The 21,902-nt window shown below is 58.5% G+C and overlaps 1 protein-coding gene and 1 pseudogene across 31 annotated transcripts in view; both read right to left on the reverse strand.

Moving 5' to 3' along the window:
* LOC307055662 (trehalase-like) overlaps positions 1-21,902 on the reverse strand; it is a 424,950-nt pseudogene that overhangs the window by 19,453 nt on the left and 383,595 nt on the right. The gene's annotated exons all lie outside the window — the stretch shown is intronic.
* PHLDB1 (pleckstrin homology like domain family B member 1) overlaps positions 1-21,902 on the reverse strand; it is a gene marked incomplete at its 5' end in the record, with an annotated part of 39,405 nt that overhangs the window by 15,913 nt on the left and 1,590 nt on the right. For 9 of the 30 annotated variants that reach the window (XM_079709370.1, XM_079709367.1, XM_079709368.1 and 6 more), the window contains 9 exons: positions 1,149-1,292; positions 1,875-1,964; positions 2,137-2,247; positions 4,515-4,670; positions 7,761-7,898; positions 8,011-8,151; positions 8,686-8,979; positions 11,408-12,756; positions 14,469-14,589. In XM_079709370.1, coding sequence (XP_079565496.1) covers positions 1,149-1,292; positions 1,875-1,964; positions 2,137-2,247; positions 4,515-4,670; positions 7,761-7,898; positions 8,011-8,151; positions 8,686-8,979; positions 11,408-12,756; positions 14,469-14,589 — 2,544 coding nt within the window. Of the gene's footprint in view, positions 1-1,148; positions 1,293-1,874; positions 1,965-2,136; positions 2,248-4,514; positions 4,671-5,032; positions 5,162-7,760; positions 7,899-8,010; positions 8,152-8,685; positions 8,980-11,407; positions 12,757-14,468; positions 14,595-21,536; positions 21,708-21,902 lie in introns of those variants that run through there. The other 21 variants (XM_079709374.1, XM_079709372.1, XM_079709373.1 and 18 more) reach the window with 7 other exon arrangements.

Raw genomic sequence — 21,902 nt, forward strand, 5'->3', positions numbered from 1 at the left:
AAGCATAGGGGTCCAAGCAGGAGCACAGCTGGAGAACCTCTGCCAGGCTCACATACTCCTAGGGTGCCCGGTGGGAGGGGGAAGGGTGGGCAGAGAACAGGTTAACAGGATTCAACCAGGTACCTGACATCCACACTCCATGCCAAAGGGCCATCACTCCATTCAATACAAAATCCAGAGCAGGGGTGCGTGGGGAGCTCAGCTGCCCACTGTGGCCTCAGCTGGCTGCCGGGCAGTGGGGTGGGGGGCAGAAAAGGGCAGGCAGAACTGACTGTCTGAAGGCTCTTCTTAACCTTCACTCTTGAGGCTGCCTTGGCATCCGGGCCCTGCCACGGGCAGACCCTGAAAGCCCATTCCTGGGTTTGCCCTGGGCTAGGGGCAGGTGAAGGAGCCCAAGGAAGGTCTTCCAAGAGTCCACCAAGGACCAGGACCCACGTCCCAGAGAGCCTTTCTGTCTCTAACACCTTGGGCCTCCCCAATGAGGCACACACATGTATCACCAAGCGCCAGTCACAGCATTCCCATGGGTCCCCTCACACCCCATCTGCTGGAGCAGGAGCTGGAAGGAACAGGAACTGGAGGCACCACTAGGGCCTGAGCAAGACGGGCCCTGAGAAAGAGGCCTTAGCAGGGAGTAGCTAAAAGCCCAGATAGAAAAACCAGCCCACTGCCCAAAGGTTAGGACTTGGAAAGATGCTCACACACCAGATTGTGGGTTGGGAAGACAGGGACTGTTGTATTCTCTGAGCATATCCTTAGAATTCTGAGCTTATCTAGGTGTTGGGGACATGGTAGGCATCCAAAATGCATGCAGAATCAAAGTACAGGATCCAAAACCTGCCTTATCCAGGGGAGCCCATCCTGACCTAGCTCCAGAGGGGGACTGTCCTCCAGGGGTCACAGAAAAGGAAAATGAGCTAGCAGGTCCAGTGTGTTGTGAGAACTGATGGATGGCATACAGAATATATGCAAATTGATGCTCTGATTTTGCATGGACTGCCCAGGCACCTATGGAACAACAAACTCTGGCCAAAGGATTACTGCCACGCGCCCTTCAGCTGGGCCATTGGGAGGAGCTGAGCGCAGAAGCTCAGCAAGCAGGCAGACAGGCAGTGAGTACAGCAGAGCAGGCAGTTAGCTGTGATTACCTCTTGTGCTTTGGGGCAGAGCTGAGTGGAAGCAGGTGGGGTTAAGGGACCAGAGGAGGCCCCAGCCTGAGAAGACCCTGGGAAGGGACCCAGAGCCGCCATCCCCAGCCCCACCTCTGAGGACTCGGAGATGAGCAGTTCAGCCTGCAGAGAGGGTACGTGTGAGGGGCCTCACCCCACACACTCAGCCCAGCCACCCCACCCCAGGCCCAAACTGTTTGCACAATGAGGCAGGAGACTCGGCATGTCCTGGTTGGGCCTCACACACCAGGCATGCAAAGACTCAGGAAAAAATGAGCCCCAATGCCCACTTCTGAGCCTGTAGCCTAGTTCCAGACAGAAGCCCAGGGAGCTCCAAGATCAGGACCCCTAGATCCCTATGCTGTCCCTTGAGCTGAGTCCACCCAGCCCCGGCCCTTACCAAACCTCTGAGCTGCCATCCTCCCCACCCATGCCTCCTGAATCCCCCAGATGTATTCAGTCACCCGAAATGGTAAGATCAGTGGGCTCCTGGGGCCCAGAAAGGCAGCTGAAAAGAAGCAGCCGGTAGAGGCCATAGAGGATCCAATCCCAGACCTCAGAGCCATTCCTACTCAAATTTCTCCAGTTCAGGAAAATGCCCCCATATTCAACCTCAGCTGTTGGGGTGAAGGCCCCATGTGTTGCTCCAGAGCCTCCCAGGAGACCCCTTGGGCCTGAGGCTGGGGCCCAAACCAACCACGTTACCTCTTTGAGGGTCGACGTGGTCTTCGGGAAAGCCCTGCCCCCTGTGAGCGAGTGGTATCTTCTTTCCAACATAGCCAGTTTCTCCTTCTCCTGCAAGCCCAAAGCGGCAGAATCAGAAAGGAGTGGGAGTGGGCCAAGGGGCCCCAAGTAAAGGGGGACCCCACTTGGCTGGCCAGTCTCCACCCCAGCCCTTCTGCACTCACCTCCCACTCCCCTAGCCCCTCGCCAGCCCTCATCCCCCACCCAGCCTGACTGAGGCTACCTTCTGCAGCAGCTGCAGGGAGGCATTCTTATCTCGGGCTAGGCGTTCCGACTCTTGCACAGCCTGGGACCGGATCTGCCCAGCCTGACTGTCCAGGACCACCAGGCGCTCCTGGAGGAGATGGGGGTAGTGGGTCAGACCCTGGGGAGACAGGGCTGAGCCCAAGGTGAGGCTTGGCCGTCTCTGCTGCCCAGAGACCCTGGGCTTGGGTGAAGGGAATCAACTAGCCCTTCCGTTCGGCCAAGGAAAACGCAGGCTGCTGTGGTCGGCTCCCTCACCCCTCCCTCGACCAGTGACCCCATGCCACCAGGCACACCAGGCAGAACTCAAGTTCCCGAATCTCTCTCCCCGCCCGCCCCAGTCAACGTGTCCGGAATCCCAGAGATGCTGAAACATTCTCCACCTGCCCCCGTGCTTCCATCCCACTGCCACCACCCCAACCCAGGCCCTCTGTTTCCTGGCCTGGACTTCTTCACCAGCCTCCTGCTTCCACTCTCTCAACTTTCTGATCCACCCCTACACTGCCACAGATAGCTTCCTAAAATGGCCTTTGAGGTTTGTTTTCGTTTGCTTGCTTGTCTGAACTTTCTAATCTTTTTAGAATGTATATTACTTGAATAATTTTTTTTTAATCCACGAGTAAGGGTAATCAGTCCTCGTCTCAAAATCTTTCAGCAACTCCTCATTACTCACAGGATAAAGCACAAACCCCTCAGCCAGCACTCAAGGGCTCCTGGAACTGGGCCTCCACTTTCCACCCTCCCTCCTACCCTGAGCCCTCGGCGGCGTGCGCTCAGCTCGGCCCTATTGTAACGTCAGTGGTGCAGGTGTACACTCCCAGGCCTTTCTTATACGGTTCTCTTTGCAAGGAAAGCTGTCCTGTCTTCTCCACCCATCAAGAGCTTATTTATCCTCCAATACCAGACCCAATGCTATCTTCTCTCCAACATCTTCCTTGATCACCACTCAATTCCTTTGCTCCTTGCTCTGTGCTCAGATTATTCCATATCACCATTTGCCTTGTATTGCTGTTACTTGTGAATATATGTCTCCATCACCACCACCCCACCCAAGCTGTCCGATCCAAGGGCCGGGCCAGTGTCTTTTTTGTCTCCATATCCCCAGTAGGGCTTAGCGCAATGCCTGGCTCAACAATCATGTGCTAAAAGGAAATGAAAAGATAATAAGTGAGAGAGAAGGAGAGGGGCTTGGGAAAATGGGCTGGGTTTATCCAAGGAGGGCTTCCTGAAAGAGGAGGCCTTAAACTATCACCATTAAGAGCAAGACATAGGAGAGAAGGGAGGGAAGAAGGGAGCTGTACTAAATCTGGGGTCAACCCAAGCAGACTGAAGCAGACCAGGTGGTAATCCTCACAACAAGATCTGCAATTTACTGAGAACCTGTCAGGACCCAAGAACTCTGCTAAATGCTTTGCATGTGTTACCTCATGTAACTCTCTTACGAGGCAGATGCCTTTATGCCCATTTCACTGATAGGTAGATGCATTTGTAAGGCAGAGCAGCTCAGGGAGAGAAGCAACGGATCTGGACTCAAGGGTAAGTCCAGTGGCTCCCCACTTACCACCAAACTCAGGCTACCCATCAAGCCCCACTTTTTCACACCCCTCCCCAATCTCACTGCCCTCACCTCCCACCCAGTCACTCCAGCCTGGCAAAGTGCACATGCATGCGTATGTGTGCACGAACACGCAACTCTCAGCCACAGGTGTGTGGGCTGCCTGGCTCCTCCCCCTTCTCCTCACCCACATCTTCCTAACGCTTGCTTAACACAAGCCTCCTCCCAACTTTACATCCCCGCCCCAATACCCTGTCCTGGTCTGGCTGAGATCAGGAGGAGACATCACAGCATCTGGAGCTCCAGAACCAGCCAGGATGCGATACCAAATCCCCTTGTTTTACGGCTCAGCTGAGCCAGGGCTGGGCCAAGGCTGGAACCCAGGTGATGCCTTTCTAGTACCCCCGGCAGGCTCTAATATCCAGATCTCCGGTCTTTGTATGTGGCCCAGCACTTCCATCAGAGAGCTCTACAAGGGCAGGAGCAAGCCTCCTCTTCAGCCCCCTCCTCCATCTCCGTTTCTCCCTTCCCTGCCCAGCCAGGGCCCAGCTCTGAATGTGAGCCCAATCCACTTTCCACTGGAGGACTGGGGGGAGTCAGAGCCTAATAACAATAGTCATTGTTCACTGAGTGCTTACAATGATCATGTCCTACGCTGTCTTCACATACATCATCTCCTTTAACGCTCACAACAGCCTGTTATTGTTCTTGTTTTACAGATGAGGAAACCGAGGCTCAGCAAGGTGAAGTCAAGCCGGCACTGAGGGCCTCGCGGCAGGGATGGGGGACGGGGCGGGGCGCACCTTCCTCTTGGCGATGCTCCGGAGCAGCTCGGCCTTGCTCCGGAGCAGCCCTTGGCCAGCCAGCTCGCGCTCCTCCTCCACGCGGCTCTCCCGCTCCAGCTGCTGGAACTCCAAGTCTTCAAAGAGCTTTGTCTCAGTCTCCAGGGCTTCTGCCTCCTTGAACGACAGTGACAAAGGGGATCGGGTGGTGCTCACGATACCACTCTGCGCCTGGAAGGCCAGGTCACAGAGGTGAGACTTCTGGGGGCTGGACCCGGGGAAACGGAGGAAGGGACCTGCCCCCACCCCGCCCCCTTTCCTCCAGTCTGCTCTGCCCCTTTGCCGGGCAGCGCTGCCTGCAGTAGCAGAAAGGAGAACCTCCATCCCCCCGCAATCCTTCCCTGTCCCCTCCAAGCCACAACACGGACCCTGGCGTCCGGCAGGTACTGCAGGGCCCAGGCGGTCCCGGCCCACCGCTCCTCTCTTCCGGGCGGGCGGCCCTCGGGGGCGGGGAAGGGGCGGGGGCTGGTGAAACTGACCCTTCTCAGCTGCTCCTGTAACTGTTCCCGCACTGACTCGGGGCAGTTATCGAGCTGCGTCTGGAGCTCGGCGTAGAGCGCCTGGCGGGCCTCCAGGTGCCTCCGTCCCGCGGCCAGCTCCGCCCTCTCCTGGTCGCCGGAGGGGGAGGGGGCGGGCACAGGGGAGAAACAGAACACACACTCCTCAACTCCGGCCCGGGGCAGCGGCGGCGCGGGGCGGGGCGCAGGGAAGGCGGGTGGGGTGCGGGGAGAAGAGAAAGAAGGCGGGGAATGAAAGGAGTTTAACCAGGAGAGGAGAGAGCAAACAGGAGAAAGGGAAATAAGGAGGAAGAGGTGCAGAGTGGGAAAGGCAAAGAGCTGGGGTGTGAGACAGGACTGGAGGTGCAGGCGATGGTGTCACAGGCAGGGGTGTGGGTCCCAGGCAGAAATGTTGGTCTCTTGGAGTCCCTTGAACTAGAAAGGTTTGGGCAAGTCCTAGGAAGAGGCCCTCTGTTTTCTCTCCAAACCAGTCAAAGCCAAAGCTGGTTCCACATCACAAACACGGAGCCTCTAGCTGCTGTTCCTCCCCCTCTTCCGCTTCCCAGAGACCAAAATTTAACCCTGGGAAAAGGGTAGAGTTGGTGGGGGTTAAACCCAGGGGTTGGGTGTGAATTGGGAGCCGAGGATGTTAAAGCTACAGCAGTGCAGTGGAGGGGACCCCAACCCAACCCCCTTGGCCTCCCCACCTCCTGCCCAGGGTTGGGGTGGGGTGCTGGCACTGCAGGCTGAACTTCAGTAGGATGAGGGCTGCAATTAGGTCGGCCCGTTGCCATGGTAATAGGAGCCCCAGGAGTGGGTACAGAGAGGAGGTGGATGGCTCTGTCTGGGGCGAGATGACACCTCTGAGGGTGGGAAGGGGGGATGCAGGGAGGAGCTGGTGAGTCACCCCTCCGAAGGACAGGCAGAGGAGAAACTGTGATTACTGATTCCAAAGCCAGAATGGGGCCATGGGCTGGGCGCTGGGGAGGGAAGCTGAGGGAACCTTCCCCACTGCCACCACCACCGTGGCCACCACCATCACCACCTCCACCTCAAATAACTGGGCCCAGAGAGAAGGCAAAGTCCATGCCTCCAGGCAATGCCAGGTCAATGAGAAATGAAGTTAGACAGGTTCCTGCTGAAATGCTGAGCTTCACCCTGGAGTCCCTGTGCTGAACCCTGCCTCTATCCCCCCTCCACCCCACGCCCCCATCCTCATCCAGGAGAGGAGGACCTGATCAGGCCAGTTTCTGAGGTCCAAGCACTTCCCCATGCTTGGACTCAGCCTTTGCAATACCCTATGTTCTGGATGGATCAGGGGTGGGAGTGGGGAGAGACCTACCCCTTCCCACCCTCTGGTTGGAGTATCTGAAATTGGGAAGCCCCAGAGGACAGCTAGGAAGGGTAGCCACTGTGTGGCAGAGAGCCCCTGTCCGTGCCCTCCCCAGGCCATGCCACCACCACTGGACCTCCTCATCCCTCCGCTCAGGAGGGAAGACAGGTGACGGCTGGAGGACAGCCCGCCTCTCCTCTGTGCAGGAAACTGCCAACAGTCTGTGGAGGCCGCACCCTGGCTTTTCCAAATGAGAGGAGCTCTTTGGACTGAGAGGTCCCTCAGCCAAGCATTTCCCCCAATTTTGTACCCCTCCTGCCAATGCCCCACTGAGTAAAGTTGAGCTGTGCCCCCTGCCCATTCCTTTCCGATCAAAACCCTGGGGTCCCACACCAAGAATGGAAGGAGGCAACATTAGAGGGGAGGGGCTAAGGGCACAGGGGTGCCCATGGAGTTAGTGCAAAAGCAGGCACGGCTCAGCCCTGCCTGGGTGGCACTGGCAGTTAGGGACATGCAGAGAGCCCAGGACAGTGATTAGAGGGGGCGTTAGTGCAGGCCTGGTTGGTAAGCATGGAGTTAATTTGGCACAGAATTTGGGAGTGTGGTTTTGGGGGCCAGAGCCAAAGCTCCAAAAAAAAGGGTGGGAGGGTCAAAGAATTTTTAAGAGCTTCAAAACTGAGGGGCAGGAGGAAGACACTCTCAAAAAATCCAGAAGGAAAATTAATTCTTGGAAAAATACTGTCAAGTCCAGAAATAGGTGGCCCCTCTCCACTTCGGAGCTTTTGGCACGTTGTTGGACATCTTGGGCGTGGCTGACACGGCCCCTGTGGGATGGAGCGGCCCCAGCAGGCTGGCACGAAATCTGAAAGGGCCAGGGGCAGGAGCTGGGACCACCTGGGACGGGAGGCTGCAGATCCTGAAGGCTCAGGGGAAGCAGAGACCTGAGGGCCATCTCCCAAAGACCACATCCTGAGCACCGGAGCCACGCTTGGAGGCAGATGTCCTCCAGATGCAGACACCCAGACCTGAACCACTCCCCAGCACCAGTGCCTTGGGCTGTGCTCACCGCCCAGGAAGGGGCTTCGGCACTTCCTAGAAGGGGCACGAAGGGCCCAGAATGGCAGGCACCCAGGCACCCAGATGTAGAACAGAGACCCAGGCAGAGGAGGCCCCAGACACCAGCCCAGACCCTGGCAGCGCCCTCCAGGCTGGTACTTTCCACGGAGAATAAGGCCCCCTGCCCCTGGAGGGGCCCAGAGACCAGCCGGGCTGCAGGATGAACAATGAGGTAAGAGGTTAGGGGCCCCAGAGAAGGCATCTCTCCTCTTCTCCCAGGCCACAGGTGCCCAGCACTGAGCCAGGCCTGGTGTAGGTTACCTTGTCCCTCTCCTTTTGGATGCCCGTCTCCAAGGTCACCAGCTTCTCCTGCAGCTGGTCCAGCGCCTTCTGCTCCTTCTGCAGCAGTACGCGCTCTGCTTCCCTCTCCCCCTGCAGCAGTGCCCGCTCCATTTCAGCCTGGAGGCAACAGCAGGGTCCCCGTCAAGGCCACTCAAGGCAGCTGGACTCAGGCCACTCTGGGGCCATCACCGTGCCTGGGGAGGAGCCCCGCCAGGGCCCTCGCTCTCACCTCTCGGGCCGACTCCTGCAGCTGCTGCTCCAGCTCCTTCACCCGGACTTTGAGCTGCCCCACTCGCCCCAGCACCTGAGCCCGCTCCTCTTCCAGGGCCAGCACCTCTCCCTGGAGCTTGGCACTAGGTGCATCTTCATGCTGGAGGGGAGGGCAGCCATCAGCTAGGGAAGCCTAGAGCCTTCCCAGATGAGACTAAGGAAATGGATCCCCATTTCTCAGGGTGCTCGGAAGGGGCAGCTTGACTGAGATAGGAGGAAACGGCCCTCCCTGCACAGGGAGCAATACAGCTTGGCTAAAAGTAATAGACTCACCACCAAGTGCCAGGCCTGGGTGGGGCTCCAAGGAAAGCCAGGTCATAAAGCATATTTGTAGCTTGGGAAACTCATCAACACCTCCCCCTCTTCCTTGCCTCCTCTTTTTTTTTTTTTTGGCCCCGCTACTGGATACGCGGATCTTAGTTCGATCCCAGAGCAGGGATCGTGGAACCCACACCCCCTGCGCAGAGTCTTAACCAGTGGACTGCCAGGGGAGTCCCGCCTCCTCATTTCTACACCCTGATGTCGTCCCAGACTTCATATACTTCCCCCTCGCTGGGCCTTGCCATCCACCACACATGCGTGCCTCCTCAGCTGCGGCAGGCCACCCCGCGCCCCCCCTCCTGCTGGGTCCCACCTCCTGCTGGGTGCTCTCCGTGCTACTGCACTCCTCCTTGAGATTCTCCTCATCTGAGCGCTCCACGGTCTCCCACAGGCGTTGGGTGGCACCTCCAGGCTCCTCGTTGCTCCGCCCAGAGGCCCCAGTGCCCCCCGCAAGGCCTCGTGAGGGCCTCCGGCCGGCCAGAGCCAAGGCTGCGGCGGCCTCCCCGATGCTGGGCAGCTCCCCGGCCTCAGGTCCCCCGTCGGCCCGGCTGTCGGCCCGGCTGTACTCGGCGCATAAGTTCAGGATGGTCTCCAGGCGCTGGCGTTCCTGGGGAGGGTGGACAGAGCAGGGCGTAAGGGGAGGAGGCTGGGTCCCAGGAGGGCTAGAGCCAGGCACGGTGTCCCGTCAGGAGAGAGGACTAGGACACTAGGGGCTCGGGGTCCGAATCAAGTCAGGAGAGCCCAGAGCCCAAGGTCTGGGGAGGCAGAGGGAAGGAGGGTGGGTGCCCCAGAGGCGGGCAGGAGGAACAAGGCTGTCGTGCCACCTGCCCACGCGGCCAGCCCCTCCTGTCTTCCTGTTTCCTCTCCCTTCTCATTCTGTCCCAGGGTGGGCTTCCTCGTGAACACACAGGGACACACCCAGAAACACACGCTGGTAAGCAGAGTAAAGAACACAATGAGACACAGATAAACACGCAGGTGTTTATGCTGACACGGATACACGCAGATCCAAAGACACCAGGGCCCACAGAGACACCGCCACATATCAGTACTGACACACAAGGACAAAACATGTACCCCGGGCCTGCATTAACAGGCAGCTACACACAAACACACCAGTCCTGACATGCACAAACGTACACTGGCACACACACGGATAAGCACAGTCCAGCACACAGACAGGTGGGCACCGACCGACACAAGCAGGGCCGGAACACAGACCCAGGGGCCCACAGGGACCTGACACAGGTTTACACAAAGATGTGCTTAGCGTGTACACACCCTGCCCGAGAGGCCTGGGCCACAGCCCTCCTCATCCCCATCTCAGCTCCAGTCACCCTCTGGCAGCCCTTGGCTCCTTCCCGGCAGGCCGGGCTGCTGCCAGCACTTGAACGCCTGGGCCCAGGTGTCAGTGCTCCGTGGCCCAGCTGCTGCATCCGCCCCTCCCCACACAGCCCACCCAGATACCTCCCAGGGGCCTAAGAAGGTGAAGGAGGGGTAGTAGAGGCATGCTCCCACTCATAGCACTCCAGACTTGGGGCTTCCCCCAGACTCTCTCTGGGGTCCCTCAACCTCTGGTGTCTCTCACCAGTTTGGCCAGGACCTCCCAGACACTTACCCAGCTTCCCTCCTGCTGCTTACCCAGTTCCATAGCAAGAAAACCAGGAACAGAGTCTCGGCACCCAGGAGGCTGGGCCAGTGGCCCCGCCCCTGCCCCAGGACCAAGATAAGCAGCCCTGTGGAGATGGGAGGGGCAGGGCAGGCAGCCTCCAAGATTTAAAGTGGCAGGTGGGGCAGGTAAGGGCTGGGGAGGCACGTGGGGCGGGAAGGCTGAATGGAGTTGAGGGAGGCTGGCCCCACCACTCGGCCTGGGCCAGGTTCACTGCCCCCTCTCCAGGATGAGACCCCGGCGGGGGGCAAGCACTCTTGTCTAGGCCAGGCAAAAACAGAAGATACAGTAACTTAGAAGACTGGGGGTCCTGCCTCATCCCTCCCGGACCCAGCACAGACACAAGGTCCCACACCCTCACCTCACCCAAAGCTGTCCCAGCCTCTTCTGAAAGGGCTCCAGGCAAACCTCCTCAGTTCTGATTCTCCTCCTCAAACCAATCCCTGTGTCCCTGGGCCCCCAGGAACCCCGTTCTTCTGCTCGCAAGGGAAAGAGGGCAGAATCTATTTTCCTGTGCATGTGCTCCAGCATGGACACACCAGCCAGCGCCCCTCAAGCTCCCTGCTCTATCTGGGGAATCCCAGCCCCCACCCAGCTCAGATGCCATCTCCAGGACAGCTGCCCAGAACCACACCCAGCCCCCAAAGGCACCCACACCTGTGCGCGCACACACACACACACACACACACACACACACACACACACCAGCACACATAATTACTATCACACAGACTGACCTGGATCAGCCAGGGGGGCTGCCCATCCTGTTCTCTTCTTCTCCCCTGCCACCCCCATTTCCAGACGATCCAGCATGGGCCAGGATGAGCAGCTCCCACCCATTTATAGAGGCCAACGAGAAGCAAGAAAGAAGGACCAGAGTCTTTTCTAAAGGATAAGCCTTGGAAGGACAGGAGACGTGGGTTCCAATTCCAGCTCTGCCAGAACTTGCTGTGTGACCTTGCACAAACCCATTCCCCTCTCTGGGCTTCAGCCTTCTAATCATTAAGACCTGCTTCTCAAACTGAGACGTACAAAGCTTCATCATAAATGTGGTGTGTTTTCCTAGAGCTTCATTGTATTCAGGTACATAATGTGAAACTTCTTTTATACATGAAAACAAACATTGTGTTATGGAATAAATGCAAAGTGAGCATGAATTTGAAATAAGGCCTTAGAGACTTCAAAGAAAGTTCTTGTTCAGGGCACCAGAGCCTTGAGATACTGGTCACTACGGTATATCCCGGAAGTGGAGAAGCTTGGGAAGCCCAGGCCCTGTCCACGGGCCCCTCCCTCCCTGCCAGCTGGCCCACCCACACCCTGGCAGAGCCCGTCATGGATGCCAGCAGCCTCCCTGGCATCCGCTCACCAGCCTCTCCATCTCCTGCTCCCGAAGCCGCTCTTGGCGCTGCCGCCGGTGGTACTCCAGGAGGTCATCCTCATTGTCACTGATCTCTGTGATGCTGTTTTTCCGCTCCCGAGTGACAGGCACTCGCAAGTCCCCGCTGGAGAGCTTCCTCTGGGCACGGGGGCTCTGGTGGGGTGAAGCCCCAGTCAAAGAGCCCAGACTATAAGCCGGGCTCAGCCTGCCACTGAAGCTGCCCTTGCGGGGTGCCAGGGACTCCCCGAGTGTGGGTGAGGGGCTCCGTGTCCTACGGCCCCGCGCCCCCAGCGTCACGGAGAAGTCCTCTGGTGAAGCCCCATGGGCTGCCCAGCGCCGGGGTCGGGGACTCTCTGCCACTTCCCTGGTTAGTTTGGGATCTGGGGTGGTCCGGGCGGGCATGGGGGAGAGAGCCCTTCGGGACAGAGATGGGCTCAAGGGAGGCAGTTCTCTCATACTGTCCAGGCCCCGCCGGCCTAGGCGGGGGCTCTCGGGAGGCTGCAGGGTGCGGGTAGTGGACCCATCGGAAAATGTTCGGCCCACCAGCTGGCGTGAGGGGCTGGTTGTCAACACCCGCTCAGTGCCTGGCAGCTCCCGGAAAGGGCTGGGAGGGCGGTCCTGGAGCGTGCCAATCTTGTTTCGAGGAGCAGGGACTGGTGGCTGGAACTTGGGGCTGCCAGGAATGCTGGTGGGTTGGCCACGGGCACCGGAAGCCGGGTATTCACTCAGGCCAATCGCCACCAGGGGCAACGGTCCCCCCGGCCGGGGGCTCTCGGTGGCTCTGCAGGCCACTGCCAAGACAGTGGCTGCAGGGCTGTCAGTCCGCAGACCTCGGAGGCCAGGGCTGGGCGGCCTCTCGTGACCCCCCTTCCTGCCCAGCCGGGGGCTCTCAGAGGGGCGAGCACCACTGGGTCGGGACTGTGAGGGCTGCAGGGCCAAATGGTAGCTAGAGGACCGGGCAGGCACCAGGGGGGGCATGGGAGGGGCTGGCTCCTGCCCACTGGGGGAGTGGCTGGCACAGCTTCCACTGCTGGCTGGTGAGGAGAGCGGAGAGAAGGCTGGAGAGGTGTTCTCATAGCTGGAGCCCACGGACATGGCGCCGGGGCTGGTCGCGGGGGACAGCAGGTAGCGGCCACCATTGGCCATCGGTGACAGTGGGGAAGTGGCGGCAGGCTTCTTGCCAGCAGCTCCAGGCTCCTCGAGCACCAGTGAGTCCATGATCTCCTGCAGGTCCTTCTCAATAGAGCTCACCAGGGAACTGTGGCTGCCACAGGCTGCGGGTCCCTGGGTTGCAGGCTGTGGGGTGTGGTTCCCGTTCACCAAGCTTTCTGATTCTGCTGAAGGAAAACGCAAAGAGGCCTCAGGACCTGGTCTTCATCTCCTAGGCCCTAGGGAGCCGCATATGCACAAGAGCGAGCACTCCCATGTCCTGCCAGCAGAATAGGGCTGGAAAGGCTCTGGAGAAGCAGCCAGGAGATCTGGGTCCCAGTGCCAGCTCCACCACTAACCTGCTGTGCAACTTCCCCAAGTCACTTGCCCTTGGTTTTGCCTTCTGTAAAGGAAGAGGGCTCTCCTGGCTCTAACATTTTATGACTTAGGACAGAGTTGGCAACAGGGCCAGGCACTTCTAGGCCTCATTGTTGCCTACTCACCCTAAGACTAGGCTCCTCCCTACCTTGGTTTCCTCAACCTCCTCAAGCTCTACTTCAGGAAGGACAGGTGGACGTTCTGCAAAGGGCATGGGGGCACGCTGGGGAGCGGGCCAGAGGTTCCGGGGAGGAGGTGGTCCCAGTCTAATAGGACATAAGGGCCTCCCAACACAGCAGCCGAGACCCAGGAAAACACACACACAAAGCCTCCAGGGCTGGGCGAGGGGTGTATGCAGCACCACTTCATCCAGTCAGAGGCAAGGGAGGGGCCTGGCCCTAAAGGCCAGTTCCTGGAAGCCAGGCTGGGCAGCAACTAGGTGCAGCTCAGTGCCTCCAATTAGCCCATTAAGCCATGCCAGCAAGAGCCTGCCTTTGCCCTGCCCCAGCCCTTGTCAACCAACCAGGAGTCTCTGAAACCACTGCCCCAAACAGCTGAGGGAGTGGCATGACAATGCCAGGCTGGGAGCAGGGTAAATCTACCCAGGGAGTGGACTGGGAACCCAAGCTTCTGAGCCTCCAAGGGCCTAGAAAGGAGAAGAAGAAAAAGGCTTTGCAAGACTGAGTCTGGGTCCAAAATTATGGGGACTGTGTGGGACCAAAGGCAGAGGGGTTGCCGTGGATACTGGTGATCCCAGGGACCACTCATCTTTCCTCAGATCCCCGGATGATCCATTGAAGCCACTGATGCCACCCCGCTAGGTGCACCTGACACACATGTCCACCTGTCCCAGTAGCATATTGACACCTGTCATCCCACAGCCATCTGAATACCCGTGCAAAGTCTGGGGTGGCAGGCCTATAGGCAGCCTCCTGATCTGCACCCAGCCCCCTAGGCAGCTGGGCTGAGGGGGGCTGTGCTGGCTCCCTGGGACAATCACCAACTCTCCTCTGGGGATCAATAATTCACACACAAACTGCAGCTGCTCCACTGAGCCATCAGCTGGCATGGCATGGCCTGGGGGTGGGGCGGGGCCCAAGGACATGATCACAAGCAGGTGGGACGCCCCCTCCCCGCCCCAGAGCTTACAGCAGCTCAGTTGGACGCTTCCTTCTGCCCCCACAGGCCACCCTCAAGGGTGAGGCTCCCTGGTAGTGATATAAGAGGGTCAGGGTCCCAGACACTGAGGTGGCACCTTCCAGGGCAGTGGGACACAGGCTGGCACAGCCCCCCATTCCTCAGGCACATGATTCCCCAATTCCAGCCAAGCAGCACTTCTTGGATCTCTTCCAGTGGTCAGACTGCCTGGCACTCTCCACCAGTGGCCCATGGCAGGTGGCAGCAAGCCCAGATCATGGGTATTGTCCTGCCCTGATGCTGCAAGTGCGGCTGGAGTGGGCAAGGAGGAGGACTGTCCACGGGGTGCCACCAAACTAGCCACGTGCCCCAAGTGGGTACCTACCCGGGCCAGGACTGTAGGGGGGTCCAGGGGCCCGGCCCCCTGCCGGAATCATGCTCTTCATCCACTTGGCTTCAGCCGGGTGGTTAAAGCGGAGGAAGGTGGACTGACCCAGGCACAACATGCAGCCTGCAGAGAAACCAAACGCTTGGAAAGGCAGGCAGAGCTGAGGCAGCCCTCACCCCGCAGCACGAGCAGGCTCACCCCAGGCTCCGAAGAGTCATCCCCACCTGCACTCAGCGGCATCCACTTGGTCCACACCTGACTCCCCCCGTGCCGGAGGCCCCAGCCCAGCTCCACAGCACAGGGCCGAGGGGAAAGAGCTCTGGTTTGTAAGTCCTAGTCCTAAATTTTCTTCATGCTACCTGTGAGATCTTCAGGTAAAGTCACTTCACCTCCTTGAGTCTAGTTCTCTCATCAGAAAAATGAGGACAAAACCTTGAAGAGTTAGAAAGACAGTGTATGCCAGTGCTCTGTAAGTGGAGAAGGCTCTCCAGAGAACACAGACACCCATGTGCCTCCCATCATGATCCATCTATCTGCCACTTGGGTAGAAGGGTCAGTCTGAGAGGCAGCAACTTCCAGGATCACAAAACAGCTCTGAGATAGGGGACAGGGAAACACCATGGATCAGTCAGATGCCCCTGCGGGGACCAGAATTCGCTTCCTTAAGAGAGCTGCCACCCTTTCTGACAGTCGGGAACGACGGCTACCCTCTTTCTCTCTGTCAAAGCGCTCTCTGGCCTGACATCGTCCTGCTCCTTGGTCTCCCCTGGAATGCAGCCAAGCCTAGGCCAGTGGGCCCAGCCTCAACCAAGCACATTCCCAGGCAGTAGACACAAGCCCAGTCCTGCCCAGGAAGCGTGAGTGCATGGAGGGGGGAGGGCATGTGGGAGCCAGAAAATGTAGCCAGGGGCACCGGGAGTGTGCACGGTGACAGGTGTGCCCACTGTGCCTAAGCCTGTCTGGCAGAACTCCTCCTCCCAGCCACACCAGGTGCTAGAGGGCTTCTGCACAAGATGCTCTGTTGGGAGAAGCCAGAGACCTGGTGGTCTCTACCACCCACTCTTCCAATTTGTCTATGCCCTTGGCCCCTGGCCCCAGGCTCCTCTCTACCCAATCTGGTGCCACTTGGCACCCCAAGCTTCATGCCAGTCTGAGCTAAGACTGGCAGGGAAGTCTACATTCCTGGACGCTGAGACAGTTCAGCTCAGGCAGGCCACAAGGGCATGGGGCATCCCAGGCCACGTGGGTACCTTGGCCGCCCACTGAGGAGCTCAGGAGCCTGTTGGGGGGCCCTGGGCATTGCCACGGATGGGGGGCTAGCAGGCTGAGAAGCCCATAGCAGACAACATAGTAGACAAAATCACCCACTTCTTCGGCAAACCCACAGGCCCTCCCAGGCAGGCACCAACAATTCTAAAGGCTGATGGGTGGTTAGGAAAGGAGGGAGCCTTCCCTGCCAAGCCACCAATCAGAGGAGCTGATCACAGAGTAATCATAACCGGAATAAATAATAGCCAGCCACACTGTCCACCTAATTACAACCACACTGTTTCAGAAAGAACCCTGCCATTCCCCGCCCCCTCCTTTCAGCCATTTAACAAGCTAATTAATGATGAGTGTGCAGGGTCTAGACAGACCCACTCAACCCTAGGTTGATGGGGGGCAGGGAGGGAGGGGGGCGGGGCAGATCAGGAGCCTGACCACATAGTCCAGAATGGGAAGGAGGTGGGGAGGCTGGGTGGATTCCAGCCCATCAGTGCCAGGCCCAACCAAGGAAGCTGTGGGCACCTACGGATCCCCGGCCCTGGCCCCTAGAGCTGTGAGTTCCCTGCCCCTTCCTCTGCCCCTCACCCTCCTCTATACAAGGGGTGTGGCTATGCTGCCTCTGGGGCTATAAATAGGTGATGCCAGGCAGCAGAGCTGGATCTGTATTAATAGAGCGGGCAGGAGGGCAGTGGGACTGATTGCAGCTCAGCTCCTGCCCAAATTAACTTTCTATTTGCACTCAGGGGCCCCAGGCATGGCCCCAACTCTGGTCCCATGCCCTCAGGGGCCTGGCAAACCTGTATCTGGGAAGAAACCTCCTCTCTGCCCACTCCTGCCCCACACCTCCAAAGGTCAGCCCACTCACGAAACCTAAGAACCCCTTCTCATCCAGGCAAAGTTGTGTTTGTGCCGCTCCTCCCCAAAGGGGCTCAGGGCCCAGCTGTGTGCAGGTGGGTGGAGGAGCTGCACATCTGGAGGGAAAAAAACAAACGGGGCAAAGGAGAGGGTGGATCCTATCTCTGAGAGATGCAGGGGGGAGACACTACACACAAACACACTCTCATCCCGGCTCACACACATAAACACTCAGAAACACACAGACACACAGATATAGGCAGACAGCCTCACACTCAGAGCGACAGTCACTGCCCTGCTGGCCACACAAATAGAATGAACTGGCCAAAAGGAGGCTGGGGCGAAGGGAAGATGGGAGGAGGGGCCTTGGCTCCTTCCATCCGAGACCCCCTCTGAGCCATAACACAGGCTCCGCTCATCCTAACCAGGACCCCTCAACCCCGTAGAGAGGCAGGTCCCACGGAGGGGACCGCCCAGTGCTGGGGAAAATGAAGTCTGCCCCGCTGAGGAGTGGCCCCGAGCCCAGGCGCCCCACTTAGATATGTTCAGGGCTCACACACACGATCGAGCCTCACGGCCTCAAGCTCCCAAGCGGGGCCAGGGACCCGATCCCCCTCCTCGCACGCTTCCCCACCCCCTCCACGCCCCTCCCAGCCCGAGCTGCTCCGCGCCTGGCTGCCGGGGCTGCGGCCGCCGGGGGCTGAGGACTCACCACCGAATCCGGACCTCCGGACCGCTCGCCCCTGCTAGCTCGAGCCTTCCAGGTCCCCGGCCCGCCCCGGGCCTTTGAAGAGGCGGGCCGACCTCCCGCGCCGCCGGCTCCGGGCTCGGAGCAGCGAGCGGCGAGGCAGCAAGCAGCCACCAATGCCCGGGGAGGGGCGGGCCGGCCACTAGCGGCGGGGGAAGGGAGCCCGGGAGGGAGGGACAAAGGAGAGGAGGAGGGGAAGAGGAAGTGATGGAGGAGAGGAGAGGAGAGGAGAGGAGAGGAGAGCGGGATGGAGAGGGCAGGGCGGGGCGGATGCGGGGAGGGAGCCAGCTCAGAAGTCCGGAGCCCAGGTCAGGAGTAGAAGTGGGGCAGGGAGGAAAGGTTCCAGGGAGATGACAGAGAGAAGGAAAGGTGAGAGGTAGATACAGAGGCCAGAGGGTGAAGAGCCAGGAGGCAGAAGTGAGGAGAACTGGGGTCTCACTGAGACCCCGCTGTGGCCAGAAGTCACCAGAGGCCTAGGAGGGGGCCGGCCCAGCCCCTGACTGGCTGGTCACTTTGGGCCAGTCACACCCTCTGGCCTCGGGTTCCTTATCAACAGAGTGAGGAGGCTGGCTTGATGACAGCAGAGGTTAAGCTCTGACAGTCCATGGCTCCATATATTAGAGAGGAGAGTGAAACTCCCGGGAACCCAGCTAATTCACTGGGTCCAGCTCTGGCCCTCAGTCTGCCACCGTGACAAGTGCAGGCCAAGGCGGCGCTCTGTGCAATGTGAGCAGCACTGAGCCCAGCCCCTGTCTCCACCCTCAACACCTCCTCCTTTGCCCCTCTTACCCCCACCCTCCCAGCAGTTCACCTCGCCCCATGACCCACACATAGCCCCACACACTTTCTCCCAGGTACACACCAACACCCGCTCAGTCACACAGACACCACTCGGCTGTGCATACTCTGAGTCACACAGACACCCCAGTTAAACACGTCCTGTCTCTCACACACATTTATTCTCAAACAGACCACCCCTCAGGCACCAGCCTCTCTTGGTTATACCCTCACTCAGGCACAGGTAGCCTTTCACTCAGTCCCCAGAGAGACTCTGAAGTCAAAAGTCAACCTCCTTAGAGAAACAGTCAAACAATTTTTCCACCCTCACTGAACTCCTACCCACCCAGCCATACTACACACACACATACACACACACACGCACACGCACACACGCTCACATACTCACATACAGCTTATTCCCCTTCTGAAGGAAAAAGGAAAACCATATAGGGTCAAATGCAAAATAGGGGGAGGGTTTAAAAAAAAATCTCCTCAGGAAATGTGATTCATCGGTCTGGAAACTGTGACGGCCAGCTGGACAGACCCAGACGGACACAGAGGATACCGCCAGGGAGAAATGGGGCAGGAGAGAGACACAAAGAAGCGGGGAGCTAGGAGCATTTGCTTTTTCTCTCCTTCCTTTGAGCTTTATTAGTCAAGATCTTTATCAGTCTTATAACAGAGGACAGTTGGAGGCATCACTCCCATTTTACAGAAGGAATAACTGACAGCTGGGTGGAAGAGGAAGAGGCTCAGTGTCCTGGATCCCAGAGGGAGGCAGCTGGATAACTCTGGAATCCTGGCTCACCAGCCACATTCCAGGGAGCCTCCCCTGCTGGCCCTCACAGAAGCCCCTACCCACCAAGGAGGCGCCTGGGGAGTGAAGGAGACTCCGACGAAGGGCTGGCAGTGAATGCTGGGAGAGGATGAGGACCTTCGGTCTAGACAGCCTGGTCCCTGAGCTTCATGGCTTTCCGGGCCCTTCCCTACTTGGTCCCCTCCCAGATCTTTCATGTGGTCTGGCGATGTGGTCTCGGGGCGGGACAGCCTAGACCCAGAATGATATTCCTCCTCATTTCCTTGGTCCTCTTCCTAGCTCCGCCTCTTGTTCTGTAGAGAGAGGGCAGCGTGGGATGTCCCAGGATACCCGGGGATAGGACTGAAAGCAGGTTCTTCCTGGCTCCCATGTCCATAGCTTTAGCTAAATGTTGGCATCTGTTTTCTGCCTGCTTCCCCCCACCCCCTGGCCAGGCATATTCCTGCTGGAAGAGCCTGTCACTGCCACCCTGCTCGTGATGACGTGTGCCTCTCCAATTGCCTATGGCTGGGCCCAGTGCCCAGAATGATGCATCCAAGGCCCGGCCCAGCCAGAGAGGGCTCCTTGTTATTTCTAGGGTAGCCCTCTGTTTTTCAAAGAGGGGGGTCCCCCCTACAAGGCTGGATCGGGGGAACAAGACAGGGAAAATGATCCTCTTGCATATATGCCCACAGATAGGCACGTGGCCAGTGAGTTCTCATATCCTCACAGGCGCACACACGGACACTTCGTTACCATCAGCCCTGAGTTCACCCCTGCCCCCAACTTGAACACTCTGATCCATAAACACAAGGAAAGACACAAACACAAAGATACACAAGCCCAGAGACACAAACACATCCGGAGATACATAAACACACTCCAGTTACACAGACACATAGAGATAGCACATGCACCCCCGAGCCACCCAGTTTCCAGGGAAACGCACTCCCAAGAATGTCCGGAGTGGGGCCAGGCAGGGCTGGGCTTGGTGCCTTGCTCCAGAGATGAGACAAGGAAACCCTCAGCTCCTGGAGCCCAGGGGAGGGGTAGTGCTGGGGAGAAGAACACCCGTTCCTTTGTGCCTCTGCCTACCCCTCCCCAGGCTGCCAAGCTTCTGAGACAGGCGAGCCTAGGCAAGGCAGCTATGGGGGTGGAAGGGAGCGAAAGGGAAGGGGGTTTAGGGTCAGTAGAGAGTGGGAGGGTACATAGTTGGCAGGGTGGGCTTTTGGCTGGGCAAGAGTTGGGGGTCACTTGGGCCACAGGAAATGCCTAAGAATTCCATCTTGGCCCAGGCCCTCTCTCTTCTCAGGGAGCTAAATGCTGCCCTGGGAAGACCAGGCAAGAGAGGCCTACAGAGCATCGGTTCCTCCACCCTGCTCACAACGCACAGGGGAAGAAAGTTCTTGCTCGTGAACGTGAGGGATTTGGGGCTGGGCTCTTTCTCCAGCCTTCTTTGAACTCTGCCTCGGCCTCTCCTTGCTGTTCTACTGTCTCACTTCCATGTACCCAAATCTTGGGGAAGATGCTCTCTTTGAGATGGAAGAGTACGGTCAGGAGCCAGATGGCATCACAGACAAAGCCTCAATTTATGGGGGTTCCTCCTCTTATCTGGAGTCAGAGAAGCCCTGGAGGAGACGAGGGCCTGCTTGCTGCTGCTCCTGGCAGACCTGTCTCACTGGAGTCTATTGTCCCCCCGACACTCCCAAAGGCAGGAAGGTTGGGTCTCCTGGGTCAGCCCTGAAGGGAGAGACCCCGAGAGGTGTGAAGAGAAGGAGAGAGGGCAACAGTGGAGTGAGTGGGATTTCCACTGCAAAAGAGTTTCCAGCCAGTAAGAGGTAAGAGTCCCAAGAAAACACTGCCAGGACATGGGTCCTCCTACTTAGAGCCAGGCCTAGTCCAAAGCTCCATCCTCTACCCCCCACCCAAATCCAGTTTTGTCATCCCCCTAATATGGTGCTTCCCTGTATACATTGATGTCCAGGGTAAACACACCTGGTTTATCAGAGTGCTACCTGGCCAACTCCTTACCTGCCTGGTCACCATAGTAACCAGAGGCCCAGTTTTTAGAGCTCCCTTACACAACGGAATGGCCTGTTGCTTTGGGAAACAGGGTGGTAACCATATTCATGACCCAGAAGCTACTGTCAACAGTGTTTTAACAGGAGTGAGCGTGTCCTCAGATTTTGCCATCAGATTTTGCCCTTGTCCCATCGCCATTGTCCTCAACAGCTCCCCAACTTCAACAGCCTTTCAGAACAACTCCCTCTTGGCATCATGGAGCCATATGCCACTTTCCCCTCGCTGCTGCTCCAACTGCTCCCCGCTAACGACCACGAGCGACCACTGCAGCACTCCCCATGCCCTCTGAGAGCAGGAAGCAGGCCCTCTTCTCTCCCCACGGTGGCAGGATGGGGGTGACCAGAGAAAAGCAGGTTGAAGACAAGTCTGGATGCTGGAGGGGTTTCGAAATGCACCCGATCCAGATGCACCTGAGCACCCCACCCCCAACTTGGCCACTCAGGCGGTTACCATGGCAACCAACACAGCAGGCTTCCCCTGCACCTGTCACGCACAAGCTTTTAAACAGCTCCCTAGGTTCGGGGCTGTCAGAACTTACCCTGAGTGAGTCGGGTGGGCTGCCGGACCAGGAGCCCATCAATAGTGCAGGCATTGCCGCAGGGGTAGAGGGTGAGGGTGCCCCGCAGGTTCTCAATGTAGCAGTGCTCTGGAGCCAGGCCTGGACCCTGCAGTGAGATGTCCCTGGCTGCAGAGCCGATCACTGTCCTCCCTGAAGACAGGAGGCAAACTGAGTCAGAGGGGAAGTCCAGGCTGAGCTGGCAAAGATGGGGCAAGGAGGGCCACACTAGAAATCTACTGCCACCTCCTACTCCAGGGAGAATCACTGGCCACCCCTTTGGGGCCCCTGAGCCTGGTCGAGACAGTAAGGGGTAGAAGCTCTTCTCAGACCCAGAGATGAAGGCCC

Source organism: Hyperoodon ampullatus (genome assembly GCF_949752795.1).
Source record: "Hyperoodon ampullatus genome assembly, chromosome: 7".
Taxonomy (NCBI): domain Eukaryota; kingdom Metazoa; phylum Chordata; class Mammalia; order Artiodactyla; family Ziphiidae; genus Hyperoodon; species Hyperoodon ampullatus.